The following is a 24529-nucleotide window of genomic DNA, read 5'->3' on the forward strand; positions in this document are numbered from 1 at the left end:
CAGTTCTTAGGTGACTAAGCTTCTCTTAGTAAAAGCCAGTATATGGACTCTAGGTGAATATAATTAAATATAGCTGGGATCTTTTGTAAGATACTGATTAATTTGAATATAAATATGCTATAATTTGCACTCAGACAAAACAATTTTAGTACCGTAGAATCAAATTTGTACAGTTGTACCCCACTTAACGCTGATTATATACGCTGTGCCTCGGGCCAGGACCGAACTACTTAACGCTGTTCATCTACTCATATACGCTGGAAGCTGCTGGGCACGATAAGCATTAAGGTCAGCCCCAGTCATCAAAAACATTACCGAAGTTCTTTCACCCGCCACCCACCACAGCCGCCCAAGCCAGTGATAGTGATAATTATAGTGAGGATATGGACTTATATGGACTTTGAGGGAGCTTGACAAAGAGGCCCCTGCAAGCCTCTGTGGTGGATAGTGATACAATTGGATACAAGTGATACAGGTGAGGGCCACAATCTGCCCCTCTCCCTCGGTTCAACCCCCATCCCCTCGTGCCCAGCCATCTTTCTACAAATGTAAGTGTTAAAAACCTAATATTATTGATATTTCTCTTAATTATTAATTGTGTGTGTGCATACCATCATAAAGTTAAGATAATATTTTTACTACAACATTAGTTGTGTGTCGTAGAAAAGGGAGTTTGGGGATCGGGCCACCCCTATTGGAATTAATCCCATATGTTCTGTTGTTCACTTAACGCGTGTGTACCCTGTAAATTGACTCAAGCAAGTTAAGCTGGCACAATACTGTACATGTGCACTCCCAGCTTGCACTAAGAAATCTATGTAAATCTACCCAAAAGGCAGTTGAAAAAACTTTTTATAAAATGTACTACAGTGTACTGTGCTACACTAATGTACAACAATTTTTATCTCTTGAGCAATATATATGATGTTTATATTCAAATTATTGGCTGTCTTGCAAGGATTCCAGCACGCAAATTATAATCCTTACAACTTTAGTCTGAGATATTATATAAGACAAAAACTGTAAAACCTAAAAAGCCTGGCTGGTGGGGGGAGGAAGGAAGGGAGGAAAGGGAGGGACTGCCTGAACCAGCCACGCCTACCCAGCTTGCAGGGGTTGAGGGGGGGAGGTTGAGGATAAGTTTGGCGTATACCCCGTGTGTGGCTTATTTAACAGTCCTACCAAGCTTCATTTTAAAATGCTGTTGATATGACCTAGAAATATAATTAACATAGCTTGATTCTTGTAAGATAATACTGATTTATTTGAATATAAACATGTTGTACCTACTCAGACATAACAATTTTAGTACCGTAATCAAATTAAAAAATGTGCACTCCATCTTCCTTTAAGGTCATTTCTATTTATTTTAATGCTTCTTTTAATATGGTGTGTGCATGTAAATGGATGAAAATAAATGAAGAAATTTATGTAAATCTACCCAAAAATACAGTTGAAAATTCTTACAAAATGTACTACAGTACTGTACACTAATGTACTACATTTTTTTGGCATTCGAGCAAAATATAAGGACGCTTTATTCAAATTCAATCTCTGTCTTGCAAGGATTTCAGCAACGAAATTCTGAGTATTATCGTGAATCCTTTAGTCTGAGATATTATATAAAATAAAACATAAAGAAATCACCAATCTTTTATCTTGAACACGAGGGTGGTGGGAAGACGGAGGGGGGAGGGGGGCGGAGGTGAGGTGACAGAATGTCTGGCGCTTGTTTCTTGTTTATTTTGAGAGATGTATGATCTTTTACTTTGTATGCCGAAGGCCTCATATGTTTCTCATTACTTAAGAGTGACTAAGCTCTTTCTCATAATTTTCCACCCAAACTAATCTGGGCATTATTATAACTATATTGAGGTGACTCTTGTAAGATAGTAATTTATTTGAATGTTTTTTCTGTTCTAAATTTCCACTTGCCATTCCCTTTTGGATAGAGGGAGGGATCCTAGTGCTGTCACTCTTGGTAATTCCTGTACCATAACACCCAGAAGCAACTGGCCAGCGTCACAAGTATATACAGTCATCCCTCGTTATCGCTTCAATTAGGACCTACTTGAGCAAAAAGTACAGAACCTATGGGATTTATTCTAATTGGTTCAGGCACCCATTTTATGACCATTTAGACCCATTAAATATATACATATAATGTTATGGTAAATATCATAAATATACATAGGCATGGCTAGGTTTATTACAAAGTGATGAAAAGGGCACGCTTTAATACAGTCCACAAAACGCGGTAGCTATGCTTTTTCATTTGTCCCCGACATTCAATCTGTTTTCTCACACTCAGGACTCTCGAGTCCTCCGCTTTCTCTTAATCTTAGAGTGCACCAGAAACTTTACAATTTTAGTAATGCCACAGCCTGATGAACAGTCAGTCAAAAAAATAGCAATTAAAATTGTGTTGAAAAAGGCTAGGCATTAACATACCTAGGTATAAGCTAGACGTAGCATTCTGGATTGAACAAAAATATTATATAACAGACGGAGGATTTTGGCAACCCTACTTAGACAACAGGAATCACAGTATTCATTCTGAAATTCATCGATCCCCCCAAGTAGAGATAGTTGTTTGAGTGACTGTACATCCACCAACCTGCATATTAATTAACTGGGAAAATATATTACTATAAGCCTAAAATTTACAAAAACTTCCAACATATCCAATTCTTTCTTCCTAAACATGTCTGCCCCTTCCAATCTCTTAAGTCTTTAACTCATCTTTATACAGTACTGTACATACCAAATAAAATCACTATTGCAGAGTCATTTCCAAAGCGTAAAATGGCATTTACAGCGTCTGCTGACATAAAACATATAAAGTACCCCATTTATATTTGTTAGAAAATAATAAAAATACAGTATCATTAAAGTGATCCCCGTTAGCCGGATTAATTCGTGCAGAGCTCTTTCGGGAATGAGATTTCCTGGTAAAGTATCGAGACAAATTACTCTTCCCCAGAAAAAATCACACATCCCGGAAATTTTCCAGATACTGTACTGGGAAAAGTTTTCTGCGAGTTTAAACTGTGCATCGTGCACAGGCAGACACAATTGCACAAACCCAGAATGTTTGCGGTGCTGGGGAAAGTTTTCTAAAAGTCTCAACTACGCATCTTGCACGGACAGACATAGAGCTGTATTCATTATGCAAACACCACTGTAAAATATATTGTAAATAACAAAATATACTGTACTACTGTAAACACTGTACAGTGGTCCCTCGGTTAACGAACGGTACGATTAACAAAATTTCGGTTAACGAATTACCTCCCATAAGGATCTTCAATACGGTTAACGAACAAAACTTCGATTAACGAAATTCTTACGATAAACACGTTTTGTTGTGAGCATCAGCTAATCAGCTGATGGGCTAGTCTGCCAATTCAGTACAGTGGTCCCTCGGTTAATGAGCGCCTCGGTTAACGAGATTTCGGTTAAGGAGTTACCTTCCATAAGATTCTTAACTTCGGTTAACGAGCAATCCCTCGATTAACGAGTTTCTTATGAGCCGACCTCAACATGTTTTCGCTTGTATTTGGCGGTCCACCAGCTGTAGTATTAGTCCGCCAGTACAGTAATCGGTTCTAGGGCTTAAATTCCTTACCATTTTAGCAAATATCAAGAAGTTTACACTATTCAATAATTTTAAAAGTTTAATATTAAATTTTTTAGTCATTTTAACAATTATTGAACATAATTGAAGGTAAGGAAACTAGTTTTATGCGCGCCATCCAGCCTCTCAACACACCATACAGGCGTCAGTCTTTGTGTCTTTTCAGTGGAGGTAACATCTTGCTTGAGACTCTCTTCAACTAAATGCTTTTTTCCTGTGTTTGCAAGCAAATTATTGGACATTTTGAAATTTATTTTACATATTGACAATATATAATGCAGTGCAGTGTTGATTTAAAGAAAATAATCTTGAATTACACCAAGAGAACTAAAATTTTATGGGTGAAATGGAGCCATGGGGTGACTTCTCTTCCACCCCAATGCCTTCTCTTCTCCCTTCTCCTCCACCCGCATTCTAATTCCCATCATCATCATCATCATCATCATCATCCAGGAGCCTTCTACATACACACCTTAAAGTAAGTGTACTTTTCTACCTTTTTTGTTGAATTTAGGCAATTTTCGGTGAGTTGGAACCAATTACCTAAAAACCCATTGAAACAATGGTTTCGGTTAACGAGTTTTTCGGTTAACGAGCAACCTTCTAGAATTGATTGTGCTTGTTAACCGAGGGACCACTGTAATCTGTTCTATGTTTACATTCGTTTCTAGTGGAGTAAATATCAAGAAAGTTGATCTCTTTAATATTTTTGCATTTTTTATATTAAAATTATTGGTCATTCTGAAATTAGTAAACATATTGATAATATATAGCACAGTGCAGTGTTGATTTAAATAAAATGATCTTGAATTACACCTTGTGAACATAAAATTATATTGGTGAAATTACTGCATCAAGCATGGGTCCCCTGAAAGGTGATTTCTCCTCCATCCCCACTGCCTTCTCTTCTCCCTTCTCCTCCACCCCCACTTCTAATTCTCATCATCATCATCATCATCAACCAGCAACATGCTACATACACACCTCAAAGTAATTGTACTTTACTGCATTTTTCTTTACTTTGTATGTACTTTTCTGTGAGCTGGAACCGATTACCCAATATCCCATTGAAACAATGGATTCGGTTAACGAATTGTGTTCGTTAACCGAGGGACCACTGTACTGTGCTCACCAACAGATGCTGTCATCTTGAGCTTGTGATGCAGGCAGGCCAAATGATATGGTGATACAGGATGACCTGCCTGATATAGTTTTCATTGTCAAGAACATTCATTTTATGTTCTGTTTTATGTTATTACTGTATTGTAATAGCTTCCTTATGTCATTTTCAGATATCTTGTGAAAGGAGTTGATCAGAGCTTGTTTAATGGGCAAACAAGTTTTACTTCATCCCACATCACTGCCTTTGTCCTGTACCGTCTCCTGTAGCAGGTGTTGCTAGCTGTAACTCCCTTCTCACTCCATGAAGGAGGGATTGCACATGCACTGTACACTGCACATACACCCTCTACACACTAGCATACATTGTCTAATCTGCTATGTACAGAACTTTACCACTTGCTGAATGTAGAGTAAAGTATACTTAACTGGAATCACTTTTTATGTCTTAACTCTGCTTTAACACTGTATTTTTGGCTAATTGTGTTCTGGTACAGTAAAGTAGTTACTGTACAAACAAATTGTCCACAAAAATAGCAGCGAGCAAGGGAACAACCTTCTACATGGCAGTAGAAGATGAACTAAGTGTGTCGTGATGCAAGAGCATGATGCGTTGGAACATGATGCAATCTCTCGACAGGCCCAGAACGGAGAGATTTTGGGGGAACTTTTCCGGAAAATGCACACGATTTCATCCTCGGAGAGGTGTTACTATGCTCAAAATGGCGTTTTATCCCAGAATTCTCTGAAAGGCTCAAAATTCTTTCCAGGAATTGGAGAGTTCCAGGGGCTGGAGATTCTGCTAACAGTTCTCCTGAGTGTGCTTCAAGGACCATGAGAGGCCTGAGCAGTTAGCCAGGTGAAGCAAAGTGTTAAATTCCTTAACCACTTACCTATCCACACCACCAGGAGGTGGCCATGGCTGCTCCACCTAAATCTATTTGTTGCAGGGATACATTACAATATTTAGGTATTCAGCATCATAAAAAAGCTCAATTACTTAACAAAGATACAGTATCTTTATACAAGTTACTATGAACTTTCACTATATCATTTTAATGACTTATTTATGTATTTACCTGTGCAGCAACAGCAGCTGCTCCTGAAGCAGCAGCAGCAGCAGCAGCGGCAGCAGCAGCAGCAGCAGCGGCGGCGGCGGCGGCAGATGTAGAAGTGTCTTCATGAGAACGTCTCCTCTCACTTGTCTCACTGGCATCAATACAAGGATGCTCCAACATCCACGTCACTAACTGGTTAATCTGTGTTGCTGATGGTTCACCCTTATGACCTGAAAACAAAGACAATATAAGAGCCACTCATTCCACACTTCTTTCATAATAACTCCCAAAATAATAAAACTTTTGTTTTCAACAATAAAAAAAATTAAGTAACTAGACCCTTCACACACTGTAAGATTGTAAGATGGAGTAACATTGTACAATATGTTTTCCCATGTGGGAAGGCGGGAGTTTGTCTGTGGCAGTGCCGAGATCGGCAGTTACTGTCTGGCGCTCGCAAGAGTAAAGTCTCCAAAGAACCTGGTGTATTATTCAAACCTCTCACATGGCGCAATGAGTATTATGCAGGGCCGGACACGCCATAACAGCCCTAATGAAGATGCCAACATGGTCCCTACACTTATACAATTCTCGACGCCCTCAAGGGGACGCTGGGGCATCTCTACACCGGTGGGGAACACCACGCCCGCCCAGCAGCAGACCATGAGTGTAATGATGGCTCAGATGGCATCTCTGGCTACTGGCGGCCCCAGTCATGCTCCTACGCCGGTCATGAAGCCCCCAGCAGCGGTCGCTCCAGAGAAGTGTGAGGCAGAAATGTCAGCAGCGGCGTTTAGGACATGGAGGCGGTCCATGGAGTCGTGGGTGATGTTGAACAGATGGTCACAACTGGTGGCCACACTCCACATTCGCCTGAACTGCGTCCCTGCACTCCAAAGGGTGATTGACTCGAGATATCCCAGTGAGAGCAGCTCTCGCCCAAGGAAGCCCTGGACGCCATCAGTGGAGTGGTTCTTCAGTCGTCAAACCAAGCTGTGAAATGGAACAAGTTTTTCAACAGCAAACAAGGTGAAGAGGAGCCCATGAAAAGGTACTTTCAACAATGCTTCGCAGAGGCAGTGGAGTGTGAATTTAAATGTCCCACCTGTGATAGCGACCTCTCTGAGTACATGCTATTACGTAAAGTTATGGTGGGCCTGAGTAACCCAGTGTTGAAAAGGGAAATTTTCCAAGGGTACTCGAGTTACAATAGTGTTGAAGTGCTAAGAAACAAATGTATGTCATTCAAGGCAGCAGTGAGAGATGCTGGTATATTGTGTCGTACATCTGGCCAGGCAGTGGCAAGAACAGCCAGGGAGGCAGTGGCGATTGGTGATGACGTCACGGGTGAGTCTGAGGTAGCTGCCGCCTGACCTGGACACCACAGTCTCATGCACTGTGGGAACTGTGGCGTGACTCATGCCTCCGGCAAAAGCAACTGCCCTGCAAGTGGGCCACATGTCGCAATTGCTCTAAGGTTGGTCACTACAAAAGGTGTTGTAGGAGTAAGACAGCCCTAAGTGCTTCTGTGGATGTGTTAGGTGCTGTCACAGTGGCAGAAGCCCAGCTATCCCGCCACCCCAGGTTACAAGTGTTTGTGACCCAGGCTGGGGGCAATTCCCCCGCCACCCCTGTGCTGGCTGTGGCTGACACGGGTGCTATGGTGTGTGTGGCAGGACCATCCCTGCTCCGGGGCATCGGTTTGTGTCCGGGGCAACTTCAGACACACAATGGCATGATGGACGTGACAGACAAACAGCTCAAGTGTCTGGGGTCCGCCCCCTACCGCCTCAGTGTGGGCGAGGGGACCACCGTCCAGGAGGTCTACTTCGTGCAGACAGCCAAGGCCCTCTACTTGTCACCTGTAGGCTTGCAAGTGTCTCGACCTGGTGCCTGTCGACTTCCCTCTCCATAGGCGTGCTGTGACTGCCATGGGCGATGGAGGGGGGCAGCACACTGCCGAAGACCTACCTCCAAACCCTGGACCTGAGAGCAGTCGTGTCCCTTCTAGGCCAGTTGAGATACCCTTGCCCCCTTTGGAGGAGAATGCGGCCAGGTTGGAGGCATGGCTGCTCAGGCACTTTTCATCGACCGCATTCAACACCACCAGGTCCCCACTGCCAGTCATGACTGGTTCCCCTCACCGTATCCACCTGACGCCCGGCACGACCCCCTTCGCCTGTCACACATTTGCTCCCATTCCGAAACACTGGGAAGCAGAGGTGAAGGCCCGGTTGGAGGAGGACGTCAGGAGAGGCGTCATCCAGCCAGTGCCTGCTGGTGAGGCTACGAAGTGGTGTGCCAGGATGGTCGTGGTAGCCAAGAAAAACGGACAGCCCGGCGCACTGTGGACTTCCAATGCCTCAATGCAAGCTGTCTGAGGGAGACGCACCACACACCTGCACCATTCAACATGGTGTCCGGGGTGCCAGCGCACTCGTTCAAAACCGTCATCGACGCCTTCTGGGGGATTTCATCAGGTGGAGTTGGAGGAGGAGAGTAGACGCCTGACCACAATCTTCACGCCGTGGGGCCGTTTTCGATACTGCAGGACGCCCATGGGACATTGTTCAGCGTCAGATGCCTACACCAAGAGATTTGACGACGCTATTCAGGATGTGCCCCGCAAGTACAAGTGCGTGGATGACACTCTCCTCTATGACTCCAGTGTGAAGGAGGCGTTCTGGCACACCAACGATTTTCTGGAGACCTGCGCGAGTACAGGTATCACACTGAAACCAGAAAAGTCCTTGTTCTGCAGGAGAGAAGCCGAGTTTGTGGGTTTCCTCCTGCGGTGGGACTTCTACAACCCCACCGCCCAACGTCTGTCAGCCATCAAGGACTTCCCCATGCCTGATCAGCCATCAATCACTGACATCAGGTCCTGGCACGGCCTGGTTAACCAGTTGGCTCCCTTCCTTGCCACTGCACCTGTGATGGAGCCCTTCCGTGAGCTCCTCAAGAAGCCAGTGGGCAAGCGGGTGTATTGGGACGACCAGCTGCGGCTCAAGTTTCGCCAGGCTCAGGACACCATCTGTCAGTTGGCCAGGGATGGCTTGGTGTACTATGACAAATCCAGGACTACGGCAGCTGTCACGGATTGGAGCAGGGAGGGCATCGGCTTCGTTGTCCTGCAACAATACTGTGCCTGTGCCTCTCCGGAGATGCCCATCTGTTGCAGGGGAGGGGGTGGGGGTTGGTGGCAGTTGGCTCTGTGCGGTAGTCGACATCTGAGCACGGCCGAGGCCGGCTATGCTGCAGTAGAAGGGGAGGCCCTGGAGGTGGTATGGTGCCTGCGCAAGGCCAGGCTGTTCCTCCTTGGCTGCCCGAACCTCATTCTGGTGACAGACCACTGCCCCTTAGATGGCTTCACTATGGATGAGGACACGATCCAGTGTACCACATGCTAGTGTCGAGGGTGCTGGCGGACGACTGGCGCCCTCACAGGTCACGGGAGGTGGCCTGTCTGCACCCGTACTTCTCAGTGAGGAACAGGTTGGCTGTGGTCAGGGGTTTGGTCACCTACACCTTTGACCCGGGCTGCGTGTGCCTTGTCATCCCGACTCCCTCCGCCACCGGGTCGCCGTTAACCTGCACGTGGGGCACCAGGGCCTCGACTCAATGCTCAGGCGGGCCCGGTAGTCTGTCTATTGGCCTGGCATGGAGGGTGACCTGCAGTATCATTGGTCCCGGTGTGCTGCTAGCAAGACCCACGCCCCTTCCCAGCCTCCCGAGTCGTTGGTCTTGACCCCAGCGCCAGACTATCCCTTTCAACAGGTGGTGGCCGACTTGTTCCACCTGCAGGGCCACACTATGCTGACTGACTCACAGGTTGGCTGGAGATCACCCACTTCCCCAACGAGGCCACCTCTGGCAAGATCATCGCCAGTCTGCGGGGTTACTCCACGAGGTGGGGGGCACCTGAGCAGATCTCCACGGATGGAGGTACCAACCTTGCCAGCCTTGAGATGACAGATTTCCTCAAGTCATGTGGGGTCGAGGTGTGGCTCTCGTCGGCCCAGTTTCCCTAGTCCAATGGCAGGGCAGAGGCTGGGGTCAAGGCCGCCAAGAGGCTCCTCAGGGATAACACTGGGCCCGGGGGGAAACCTGGATTGCGATAGGACATCCCAGGCCCTCCTCCAGTACCTGAACACGCCTCTGCGGAGGGTGAACAAGTCGCCCGCCCAACTTGCCACCGGCCGCCAGCTCCGTGACAGCATTCCCGTGGCCAGACAGCACTATAAGGTGGACCAGCACTGGCGGCGGGCACTTCGTATGAGGGAGGTGCGCTTGGCCGAAACCCAGGACGGGATCCTTCTGTCGAGGGGGAAGGTGTCCAGCCAGCTGGTTCCCCTAGCTGTGGGCGGGCAGGTGCGTGTGCAGGACGCCGCCACCAAGCTCTGGGACAGGACGGGCATAGTGGTGGAAGCCCGCCTTCATAGACATCATGCCATCAGGTTGACTGACAGTGGCAGGGTGTCCATCCGCAACAGATGCCACCTGCGATGCAGCGCCACCCGTGCATACCACTCCCGTTGTGCACCACGCTATGCCTCCTGGGCCCCCTTCTGCAGTGCACTCCGTACTCAGGCCCTTGCTCGCCCCCCCACGGCCCCTTCCCAGTCGGGTATGGCCAGGCCAGGGAGAGGCTGCAGGCCCCCGGGTTGGTTAGCTGACTATGTAGTGTAAAGTTCTCTTTTTTTTCCTATCCGCTCTCTCTCTCTGGGAGCTTATGAACATGTCATTGTTTTATATCACTGCAAATGTTTTCCTTTCATTGGTTCAAAGGGGCAATGTCATTTTCTTTTAACTTGGGGGGAGGGAGGGGGAGATGTAAGATTGTAAGATGGAGTAACAATGTACGATATGTTTCCCCATGTGAGAAGGCGGGAGTTTGTCTGTGGCAGCGCCGAGTTGCCAGTTACTGTCTGGCGCTAGCTAGAGTAAAGTCTCCACAGAACCTGGTATATTATTGAAACCTCTCACACATACAGTGCAGTACAGAGTATAGTACAGTATATACATACTTCAAGTACATATGGCACTCATCCATGAAAAATTTCTGCTGAAAACCACCAAGCATTAGAAGTGAGATGGGAGTAAACCTTCAAAACACGAAGCAAGAGCTGCACCCACTCCGCTGCCTCATCCCCAAACAAACCTAAAAAATTATTAAGCAAAGCAAACTTGCTTATTGTACTTACATATTGTTACGAACACCTTTTGTCGCTTACCAGCTTCCGCCGCTGGTACCTGCGGCCAGGATCGTATATACAGAAGCAGTAAATATATCAAAAGTGTCTTCAAATTACCACTGGCTGTCCCTCCAGTCTCCGGTAATTCCCCGATGATCGGTATCAGTGTACAGACAAACAACAGCCAGGTAGATTTCCACCAGGTCACAGAAACACACTTGTGCATTGTAGTCGTCTTTAATGATAACTAAATCTTCACAAAACTGTTCACAGGGTAACCCTCACACCTTGATATCTCTCTTCAAATATATACAGTCAGCACACTGCCAGTGTACAATTCCTTAGTCTTTTCACTTTGTATTACTAACAACAATTCCACAATGCATGAATGCCACTAGGCTTGTAGTTCACACTCTAAGCAGAAACAGACAACTCATTTCCCAAGGCAGCTCACCGGCATTTATATACATCTCATCAGGCTCCCAGAACATTCTAGCACCATCCAGGTGTTGCAGGTCAGAACGACATAAGCCCTTAAATAATGAAGAAAACTTGACGTGAGTGGCAGCTGTCGTTGTTGTCGAGTTGCCAATTCATTAATATAATTTTCTTCATTAAGCAAATATATGAAAAATTGGAAACTTCTCATCATCTAAAATAATGATGAATAGTTTATTACTGTATTATAAAAATGCTGCCTTTGGTTTGTTTATATTTATCCTGACAGTGATACAACCGAAAATAGATCCACCAATGACAATCAGCATTACAAGTAAAATTGTGAGTACGAGACCCAGTGTGGGGTCAGTTCATCTTTGGTTGACTGCATCTCCATTTACAACAAGATTTCTATGGGTACAGTCAACCCTCACTTTACCTGGTCCCACATTCCGCGTTTCCGCGTTAACGCGTGCCTTGCCAGAACCTCACGTGCTCACATTACGCAGTGCGTGAACCCCATTACGAGAGAGTGTCGGCCTTTATTTTAATTCGCCCCACCCCTGCCTGCCTGTGCTCTCGCCTCTCCTCCTCCTCCTCCGCTTAAGCAAGCCGCCTGTAAGTACGCAGCGTTATCACGAAGTCATAAGGACGATCGACTGTGACGGGCCATGCATCCCTACCCCCCCTGCTGCTAGCCGTAATTGGCTTTAAAGTATTATGCGGACGTGTCCACCCGGGAGGGAGGGAGGAAAGATGATCCTGACCCAGCGCCAGTTTCATCCCTCCACGCCAGACCGTAAACGCACCATTGTTCTTCAAAATGGCTCCACCGACCACCACCACCCCAGAGAGAAACCTTCACCTGGACCCAGCGCACTAAGCCGTACATACCACGTCTTCTTGCTACGAAAGTGAAGAAGTACCATCATCCAAGAGTTGAGAAAGGAACAAGGTAAGCTTGATTTGGCGCGCCAGCATGGTGTGAATGAATCTTTATCTGAACAACAGTATGATGCAGCTAAGATAAAGGAGCACATGAAGATCACAAAGCTTCACAGGTGCTTCAAGGATCATATTTTCACAACCAAAGCTTCCTCAAGACAGAAAAATTACTTTGGTGAGGGTACTTGCGCGGCCAGGGCGCGACGGAACATGGCGTCGACACGCCGCTTCTGTTACGAGTACGACGTAACCGTACATGGCAGGCACGAAAGATGGGGAACTACAGAGCCTGCAAACTCCTTTAATGCTCCTCTGGTGGTTACAGAGGTTTAAGATCCGGGACAAGATCACCAATATAGCACAGGTGAAGAAGGAAAGGATTGCAAGGCGAAGTAGGGGAATTTCCGTTTTAAGTAGACGCGAGGAAGGATACAGCATGACCAGGTGTTTAACATGGACGAATCTGGTCTTTTCTGAAAAGCTACCTCTCAAGTCCTTCGCTGTAAAGAATGCCAGCCAGATTCGGGTCAAGATGCAGAAGGTTCATCACCGCTCTGTTTACCACCAATGCCTCCGTACCAGTAGCTCAACACGTATCAACAGCATCGTTAAGTCAAGACGCCTTACAAAACCAAGCGGACATGACCAAGCTTAAATGTCCACACTGGCTGATCTTGACGTAGCGTGATGTTCTCTACACCGTCCTCTCCTGGCTCTGATGACCGTTTTGTTCCGATGTAAAGAAATTTGAAGAATGTTTATCTAAGATTTTGTTGCTGCTGACAACGCACCAGGACACTTCGCCCTTACTGTTAGATCGTCACCCCAACGTAAAAGTGGCTGGGTCTTCCTTCCTCCCAACACTACGCCTATATTATGTTTCCAAGGGACCGTAAGAGTTAATCTGTACGTAAAAAGCTGCATTCTATGAAAAATTCAAACTCCCAACGACTACACAACACCAGGGAAGAGTTACAGAACCTGGAGTGACACCACCACCTATAGCAAGAGCAAGAAGATGAGGATCAACAGTTGGCACAGCAAAAAACACTGTTCAAACAATTTGATAGTATTTACATCAAGAAAGCTGTGGACTTTTGGTGAGTCATGGGATCAGCTGTCTATTGCCAATCTGCTTATGGAGACATGTGTTGTATGGAATACCAGGTGAGAGGAGGAGTCAATCTGTGATCAGAGGTTCAGACTGGTAGCAGTGGACCTTGCCAGAGAAGCTGCGAGACCGTTGTTGTCCAGGCTTCTCCCGAGACCACCAACGACGACATCCTGGAGGTGATATGATCCTGATGTACTACCGCCGACGAGATGGTAGGATGATGATGATGACTACGTCAGTGAAGAGCAGGTAAAATATCCCCAAGAAGAACGCCGCTTTATCCCACAGGTAATGTGCCATCGAGTGTACTTCCAGGAAAGCCAAGCCCTCCTTTCCGACAACCCTGACGCAAACAGGCATGAAATCTTCATACCCAGCGCCGTTGCAGATTATGGAGTCTTACATCAAGGTGTACCACAACATCAACACCAGCCGTCAGCAAAGCATAAATAGATTTTTCACCAAGAACTCACCAGTTGTGTCACGCCCGCCAGTGATAGTGACAGTGAAGATGACTTTGAGGGATTTACCAGAAATTTGACAACTGTAAGTGACAGATGCAGGATTCACCTAGTAATGGTAATTCACCTGAGGGCCAGTAATCTGCCCCTCTGCCTCGGAACCAGCCTCCATCCCCGTGATGTCAATTCATCTCTTCTACTAACGTAAGTGTTCCACATAACTTTTTAGTTTTCCTAACCTTAAACCTTTATTTTTCCTATGTTAACCTTTTTATTTTTCTAACCCAACCTCTTCTATATACTGTTTTTTCTTACACCATCATAAAGATAAGATAAAATTTTTATCATAACAAAGTTGTGTGTCGCCAAAAGTGTAGTTTATGTGTCGTCAAAAGTGTAGTTTGGTTGTGGACTCTATTCCAATTATCCCATATGTTATGTTATTCACTTTATGGTTCCTCACTTTCCTTGGGACCCTGCAATTTACATTACCGCATAAAGTGAGTTATACTGGATAAGCTTACCTTGAGCAGCTGTAACCTTCTGGATAAACTTACCTTGAGCAGCTATAGCCTTCTGGATGACTTACTGCAGGCAGCTATAGCCTTCTGGATAAACTTACCTTGAGCAGCTATAGCCTTCTGGATGTGCTTGAGGTAAGCCCATCTCCAGTAGAGGAGTGGCTACTGGTGGCGGCAGAGAAGGAAGAGGAGTCAGAGGAGGTGACGGTGAATGACTCCTAGCCATGGGAGGCAGGGGTGCACTCTGTGGGGTCAGCGGTCCAACTGAACGTCCTCTGGGAGGACCCATCTTGAGGCAAAGAGATGTAGAAATAATATTGCTGAACGCATCTCCACTCCTGGGTATGTAGCAGGAGCACAAGGAACGGTGATGGGAAGGCCAAGGGATGGTATGGGACGTTTGGGGACTCTAACATCAGCAGTGGCAGATTGTAAGTCCGATATATTCTGTTGCCGCTCTGTTACTTCAACAATCTGTAGCACAAAGAAGGACAGATATTGAACACATGTATATTTTTACGTCTACATAAAACTGAATCAAAATATAATCCTCAACTGAAACTATTTTTAATAATTTCAAAATAGTATAAAATAAAAAAGTTGAATCTACACACAGTGTAATATCCTCTTATCACACACACACACACACACACACACACACACACACACTCCTAATGCTCCTAGCATGCACACACACACACAATATAATGTCTCCTATCACACACACTATAATGCTCTATCACCCACACACACACACCATCATAATATAATGTATCACACACACACACACAATATATTCTATCACCCCACACACAATATAATGCTCCCATCACACATACACACAATATAATGCTCCTATCACCCACACACACACCCACAATATAATGTCTTCTATCACCCCACACACACACACACACAATATGCTCCCATCACCACACACACACACACAATATAATGCCTCCTATCCCCACACACACACACAATATGATCTCTATCACACACACACACACAATATAATGCTCTATCACACACACACACAATATAATAACTCTCTATCACCCCACACACACACACACACAATATGATGTCCTATCACCCACACAATATATTATGTCTATCACCCACACACACAATATAATGTCTCCTATCACACACACACACAATATAATGCTCTATCACCCACACACACACACACAATATGATGCTCTATCACACACAATATAATGCTCCTATCACCCACACACACACAATATAATGATCTCCTATCACACATACACACACAATATAATGCTCTCTATCACCCCACACACACCCACAATATAATGCTCTTCTTTTCACCCACACACACACACACACAATATAATGCTCTATCACCCCACACACATATAATGCTCTCTTATCAGCCACACACACACAATATGATGTCCTATCACACACACACACACACACAATATAATGCTCTATCACACACACACACACACACACAATATGCTCTATATCCCCTCACACACACACACAATATGATGTCTCCTATCACCCACACACACAATATAATACCTCTATCACCCAAACACACAATATAATATCTCTATCACACACACACACACAATATAATGTCTCCTATCACACACACACAATGATTAATATACTATCACCCACACACACAATATAATGCTCCTATCACCCACACACACAATATAATATACTCCATCACCCCACACACACACACACAATATAATGCCTATCACACACACACACACACACAATATGATACTCTCCTATCACACACACAATATAATATACTCCCTATCACCCACACACACAATATAATGCTCTCCTATCACCCACACACACAATATAATGTCTCTCCCACACACAATATAATGTATATCCACACACACACAATATATTATATCACACACACACACAATATAATGCCTCCTATCACCCACACAATATGTGCTCTCTATCACCCACACACACACACACAATATAATGTCTCTATCACCCACACACACACACAAAATATAATATCTCCTATCACACACACACACAATATAATGCTCTCCTATCACACACACACACAATATAATGTCCTATCACCCCACACACACAATATAATGCTCCTCCTATCACCCACACACACAATATAATGCTCTCTTACACACACAACATATAATGTCTATCACACATACACACATAATATATCTGTCACCACACACACACAATATGTCCTCTATCACCCACACACACACATATAATGCTCTCTATCACCCACACACACACACACACAATATATATCACACACACACACACAATATATATGTCTATCACACACACACACACACACAATATAATGCTCCTATCACCCACACACACACACACAATATAGTATATCTATCACCCACACACACACACACACAATATAATGCTCTGTCACACACACACACACACAATATAATGTCTATCACCCACACACACACACACACACAATATAATATCTCTATCATCCACACACACACACAATATAATGCCTCCTATCACACACACACACACAACACAATATAATGTCCTATCACCCACACACACACACACACAATATAATGTCCTATCACACACACACACACATACACAATATAATGCTCTCCTATCACCCACACACACACACAATATAATATATATCACACACACACACACACAATATAAATATCTATCACACACACACACACACAATATAATGCTCTATCACACACACACACACACACAATATATTATATATCACACACACACATATAATGCTCTCTATCACCCACACACACAATATGCTCTATCACCCAACACACAATATAATGCTCTCTATCACCCACACACACAATATAATGTCTATCACACAGAACACACACAATATATAATCTCTATCACCCACACACACAAATATATATATCACACACACAATATAATGATCTCTATCACACACACACACAATATATATCTCCTATCACCCCACACACACACACAATATAATGCTCTCTATCACACACACACACACACCACATATATAATATCTATCACACACACACACACAATATAATGCTCTCCTATCACCCACACACACACACAATATAATGCTCCTATCACCCACACACACACACAATATTATACTCCTATCACACACACACACACACACAATATATCACACACACACACACACACAATATAGTACTATCACACACACACACACACAATGTGCTCATCACCCCACACACACACAATATATGCTCTCCTATCACCCACACACACACAATATAATGCTCTATCACACACACACACACAATATAATGCTCTCTATCACACACACACACACAATATAATTATATCACCCACACACACAATAGTATATCACCCACACACACAATATAATGATCTCCTATCACACACACACACAATATGCTCTCCCATCACCCACACACCACATATATATCTGTCCAACACACACACACAATATAATGCTCTCTATCTTACACACACACAATATAGTATACTCTTATCAACACACACACACACAATATAGTGTCTATCACACACACACACACACAATATAATGCTCTCTATCACACACACACACACACACACAATATATATCACCCTCACACACACACACAATATGTGCTCTCCTATCACCCCACACACACACAATATAATGCTCTCCTGTCACCCAAACACACAATATAATGCTCTCTAACACACACACACACACAATATAATGTATCACCCACACACACACACAATATGAATGTCTATCACACACACACACAATATAATGCCTCCTATCACCCACACACACAATATAATGCTCTCCTATCACCCCACACACACACACACACACACAATATAATGCCTCTATCACACACACACACACAATATAGTGTCTCCATCACACACACACACAATATAATGCCTCCTATCACCCACACACACAATATAATAGCTCTCCTATCCCACACACACAATATAATATCCCTGTACCCCACACACAATATAATGTCTCCTATCACCCACACACACAATATAATCTTCTGTCACACACACACACAATATAATGCCTCCTATCACCCACACAATATGATTAATATCTATCACCCACACACACACACACACAATATATACATCTCCTATCACCCACACACACACACAAAATATAATGCTCTATACACACAATATAATATATCCCCACACACACAATATAATGCTCCTATCCATACACACACACAATATATGCTCCTATCACCCACACACACAATATAATGCTCTCTATCACCCACACACAACATAATGTATCACACCACACACAATATAGTGCTCCCTATCACCACACACACACACACAATATAGTATCTCTATCACACACACACAATATAATGCTCTCCTATCCACACACACACACACACACAATATAATGCTCTCTATCAGACACACACACACACAATATAATGCTCTATCACCCACACACACACACACACATATATATCTATCCACACACAACTTCACCTATCACACACACACACATATAAGTATGCCCACACACACACACACACACAATATAATGCTCTATCATCCACACACACACAATATAATGCTCATCACCCACACACACACACATATAAATGCTCTATCACACACACACACACACAATGTGTATCACCCACACACACACACACACAATATATATCACACACACACACACACACACACAATATAATGCTCTCTATCACACACACACACACAATATAATGCTCTATCACACACACACACACACACACAATATAGATGTCTATCACACACACACACACACAATATATGCTCTCTATCACACACACACACACACACACACAATATAATGTCTCCCTATCACCCACACACACACACACAATATTATCTCCTATCACCCACACACACAATATAATGCTCCTATCACCCAGACACACAATGTCTCTTCCACACACACAATATAATGCTCTCCATCACACACACACAATATAATGCTCTCCTATCACCCACACACACAATATAATGCCTCCTATCACCCACACACAATATAATGCTCTCCTATCACCCCACACACACAATATAATGCTCTCCTATCACCCACACAACAATGCTCTCCTATCACACACATACACACACACAATATAATGCTCTCTATCACACACACACACACAATATAATGCTCTATCACACACACACACAATATAATGCTCCTATCACACACACACACACACACACATTGCTCCTATCACACACACACAATATGCTCCTTCACACACACAATATAACCTATCACACAATGCTCTCTATCACACACACACACACACACACAATATAATGTCTCCTATCACCACACACACACACAATATAATGCTCTCCCTGTCACCTAGACACACAATATAATGTCTCCTATCACCCACACACACAATATAATGATATCATACACCCACACACACAATATAATGCTCTATCACCCACACACACAATATATCTCCTTCACACAATACCTACTATCACCACACACAATATAATGCTCCTATCCCACACACACACAATATAATATGTCATCACCCACAATATAATGCTCTATCACAACACCCACACACACACAAAATATAATGCTCTCCTATCACCCCACACACACATAATGCCTATCACACACACACACAATATAATGTCTCATCACTCACACACACAATATAATATATTTCTATCACCCACACACACAATAATATACTCTATCACACATACACACACACAATATAATGTCTCCTATCACCCACACACACACACACTATAATCTCCCATCACCCACACACAATAAATCCACACACACACACAATATATAATATCTATCACACACACACAATATAAGTCTCCTATCCTACACACACAATATAGTCTATATCACACACACAATATAATGCTCTATCACACACACACACACACAATATAATGCCTCCTATCACACACACACACACACACACACACACACACACACACACACACACACACACACAATATAATGTCCTATCACACACACACACACAATATAGTATATCACACACACACACACAATATAAATCTATCATCACACACACACACACAATATAATGCTCTCCTATCACCCACACACACAATATAATCTATCACACACACACAATATAATGCCTCCTATCACACACACACACACACACACACACAATACATCTCTGTCACACACACACACACACACACAATATAATGTCTCTATCACACACACACACACACACACACAATATATGTCTCCCATCATCCACACACACAATATAATGCCTCTATCACACACACACACACACACACACACACACACACACACAATATATAATACCATCCTTACACACATATAATCATATCTATCACACACACACACAATATATGCTCTATCACACACACACACAATATATATATCCTATCACCCACACACAATATAATGTCTCCTATCACACACACACACACAATATATAATGCTCTCTATCACCCCACACACAATATAATGCTCTCCTATCACCCACACACACACACAATATAATGCTCTCCTAACCCACACACACACAATATAATGCTCTCCATCCACCCACACACACACAATATAATGTTCTCCTATCACCCACACAATATAATGCTCCTATCACCCACACACACACACACAATATAATGCCTCCTATCACCCACACACACAATATAATGCTCCTATCACCCACAATATAATGTTCTCCTATCACCCACACACACACAATATAATGCTCTCCTATCACCCACACACACACAATATAATGCTCTCCTATCACCCACACACACACACACACAACATAATGCCTCCTATCACCCACACACACACACACAATATAATGCTCTCCTATCACCCACACAATATAATACTTCCTATCCCACACACACACACAATATAATGCTCTCTATCACACACACACACAATATAATGTCTCCTATCACCCACACACACACACAATATAATGCCTCCCATCACCCACCACACACACACACAATATAATGCTCTCCATCCACACACACACATATAATGTTCTCCTATCACCCACACACACAATATAATGCTCCTATCACCCACACACACACACAATATAATGCCTCCTATCACCACACACACACACAATATAATGCTCTATCACTACACACACACAATATAATGTCTCCTATCACCCACACACACACAATATAATGTCTCCTATCACCCACACACACACACAATATATGCTCTCCTATCACCCACACACACACACAATATAATGCTCTATCACCCACACACACACACACAATATAATGCTCTCTATCACCACACACACAATATAATGCTCCTATCACCCACACACACAATATAATGCTCTCCTATCACACACACACACACCACACACACAATATAATGCCTCCTATCACCCACACACACACAATATAATGCTCTCCCTATCACACCCACACACACACACACTATAATGCTCTCCCATCACCCACACACACACACACACACAATATAATGCTCTCCTATCACACACACACAATATAATGCTCTCCTATCACCCACACACACAATATAATGCCTCTATCACCCACACACACACAATATGCCTCCTATCACCCCACACACACAATATAATGCTCTCCATCACACACACACAATATAATGCTCTCCTATCACCCACACACACACACACACAAACACTATAATGCCTCCTATCACCCACACACACACAATATAATGCCTCCTATCACCACACACACACACACAATATAATGCCTCCCATCACCCACACACACACACAATATAATGCCTCCCATCACCCACACACACACACACACACAATATAATGCCTCCCATACCCACACACACACACACACACACTATAATGCTCTCCTACACACCACACACACACACACACACACAATATAATGCTCTCCTATCACCCACACACACACACTATAATGCTCTCTATCACCCACACAAACACACAATATAAGCTCTCCTATCACCCACACACACACACACACACTATATAATGCTCTCCTATCACCCACACCACACACTATAATCTCTCCTATCACCCACACACACACACACACACACTATAATGCTCTCCTATCACCCACACACACACACTATAATGCTCTCCTATCCTCACACACACACACATAATGCTCTCTATCACACACACACACACTATAATGCCTCCTATCACCCACACACAATATAATGCTCCCCATCACCCACACACACAATATAATGCTCTCTATCACCCACACACACAACATAATGCTCTCCTATCACACATACACACAATATAATGCTCTCCTATCACCCACACACACAACATAATGCTCTCCTATCCACACACACATAATATAATGCTCTCCTATCATCCACACACACACACTATAATGCTCTCCTATCATTCACACACACACACTATAATGCTCTCCTATCACCCACACACACTATAATGCTCTCCTAATGTCCACATACACACACTATAATATTCTATCACACACACACACACACACACATAATAATTTGTATGTTCAATCATTGTTCCTTCTTCTTTCAGTAATGGCAGCTTTTGTTAAACGACCCACCCACCCCATGTCTTTGTGTGTAATAAGTTATTTTTGTCTAATGTAAACTTTCAGCCTTCAGGCTGCAGAACTTTTTTCAATAAACTGTTAATTATTATTATTATTATTATTATTACAGTACTACAGGTTGTACCTCTCTAGTCCGGCATTCTGTGGTCCGAAACTCCCGTGGTCCGGCATTTTAGTTTGTCCAATAGGTAGATAGACGCTTTTTTTTTTTTTTTACTTAATCTGAATATTATTACAGGAGTATTAAATTTTTGCCTCAACTCCCCAAAGTGGGTCAGTGACCTATGCCGGTGAGCTAATCCCATTAAAAACAAAAAAAAGCGTGGGAACTGAAAGTTTTGTTTACAGCCAGCAGTTCAGCTGCTCTCTCTCTCTCTCTGCTTGTCTATACAGAGTACAACATTTAACCCTTCCATATATATGAGCAGTAAATAAGTGTTGCTTTATATTCTTATGTAGAGTAATGACTGATATGTTTTCACATGTACTACCCACATAAAGCAGTCTCACTTTTTTAACCATTATGGTTAGCTACTTATATTGTTCCATTTATTAACATTAAATAACATTACAGGTACTTCAAACAACCATATTAATTTTTACATTAATTTTACTACAGCCAAAGTCAGGGTATATCATCTTCAGTTTTATATGTAGAACCAATCAGTCACTGGTTTAAGTAGCTTTAACATAAACAATGCGGCAGCCGCATCGCTCTCTAATATTCCACGTATTATTAATAAATTATATTGTTAATTTACTTTTACACACATTAATTCAATAAAAACAAATTCAGAAACATTAATTAAAATATATATGAACAGTAAATAAGTGTTGTTTCATATTCTTATGAAGTAAAAACGATATGTTTTCACATGTCGCACTTACATAGCGATCTCTCTTTTCTTTACCATTATCGTTAGCTACTTCTATTGTTCCATTTATTAACATTAAATAACATTACTTAAAACAACCATATTAATTTTACTACAGCTACAACCAAGGTCTTATTTTCTTCAGTTTTATATGTAGAACCAGTCAGTCACTGGCTTTGTAATCAACGAAAACAATGCTGTGTCATTTCCTCGTGCGTTTTAATATTCTACGTATTATTAATGAATTGTATTGCTCATTTTGCACACAAACATTAATTCAATCAAAAAGACATTCAGTAATAAACAATAATGAATCTTTTGTACATAAGAGAAATGACGTTGTTTACACGATTATGCACGTCGTCTGCACGTTGGCGGGCCGTTCAAACCCGTCGAAATTCAAGTTTCTGCCGTCAAAATTTTTTTTTTATTTATTTTTTTGTGTGTTCCAATAAAATATGTTAAGAAT

At 43.1% G+C, this 24529-nt stretch overlaps 1 protein-coding gene across 1 annotated transcript in view; it reads right to left on the bottom strand.

The window, feature by feature from the left end:
• LOC121869749 (probable E3 ubiquitin-protein ligase HERC1) overlaps positions 1-24529 on the bottom strand; it is a gene marked incomplete in the record, with an annotated part of 301592 nt that overhangs the window by 28123 nt on the left and 248940 nt on the right. The window contains 1 exon segment of the mRNA XM_042371322.1: positions 14807-14962. Coding sequence (XP_042227256.1) covers positions 14807-14962 — 156 coding nt within the window.

This window comes from Homarus americanus, unplaced genomic scaffold (assembly GCF_018991925.1).
Source record: "Homarus americanus isolate GMGI-L3 unplaced genomic scaffold, GMGI_Hamer_2.0 scaffold23578, whole genome shotgun sequence".
NCBI classification, from domain to species: domain Eukaryota; kingdom Metazoa; phylum Arthropoda; class Malacostraca; order Decapoda; family Nephropidae; genus Homarus; species Homarus americanus.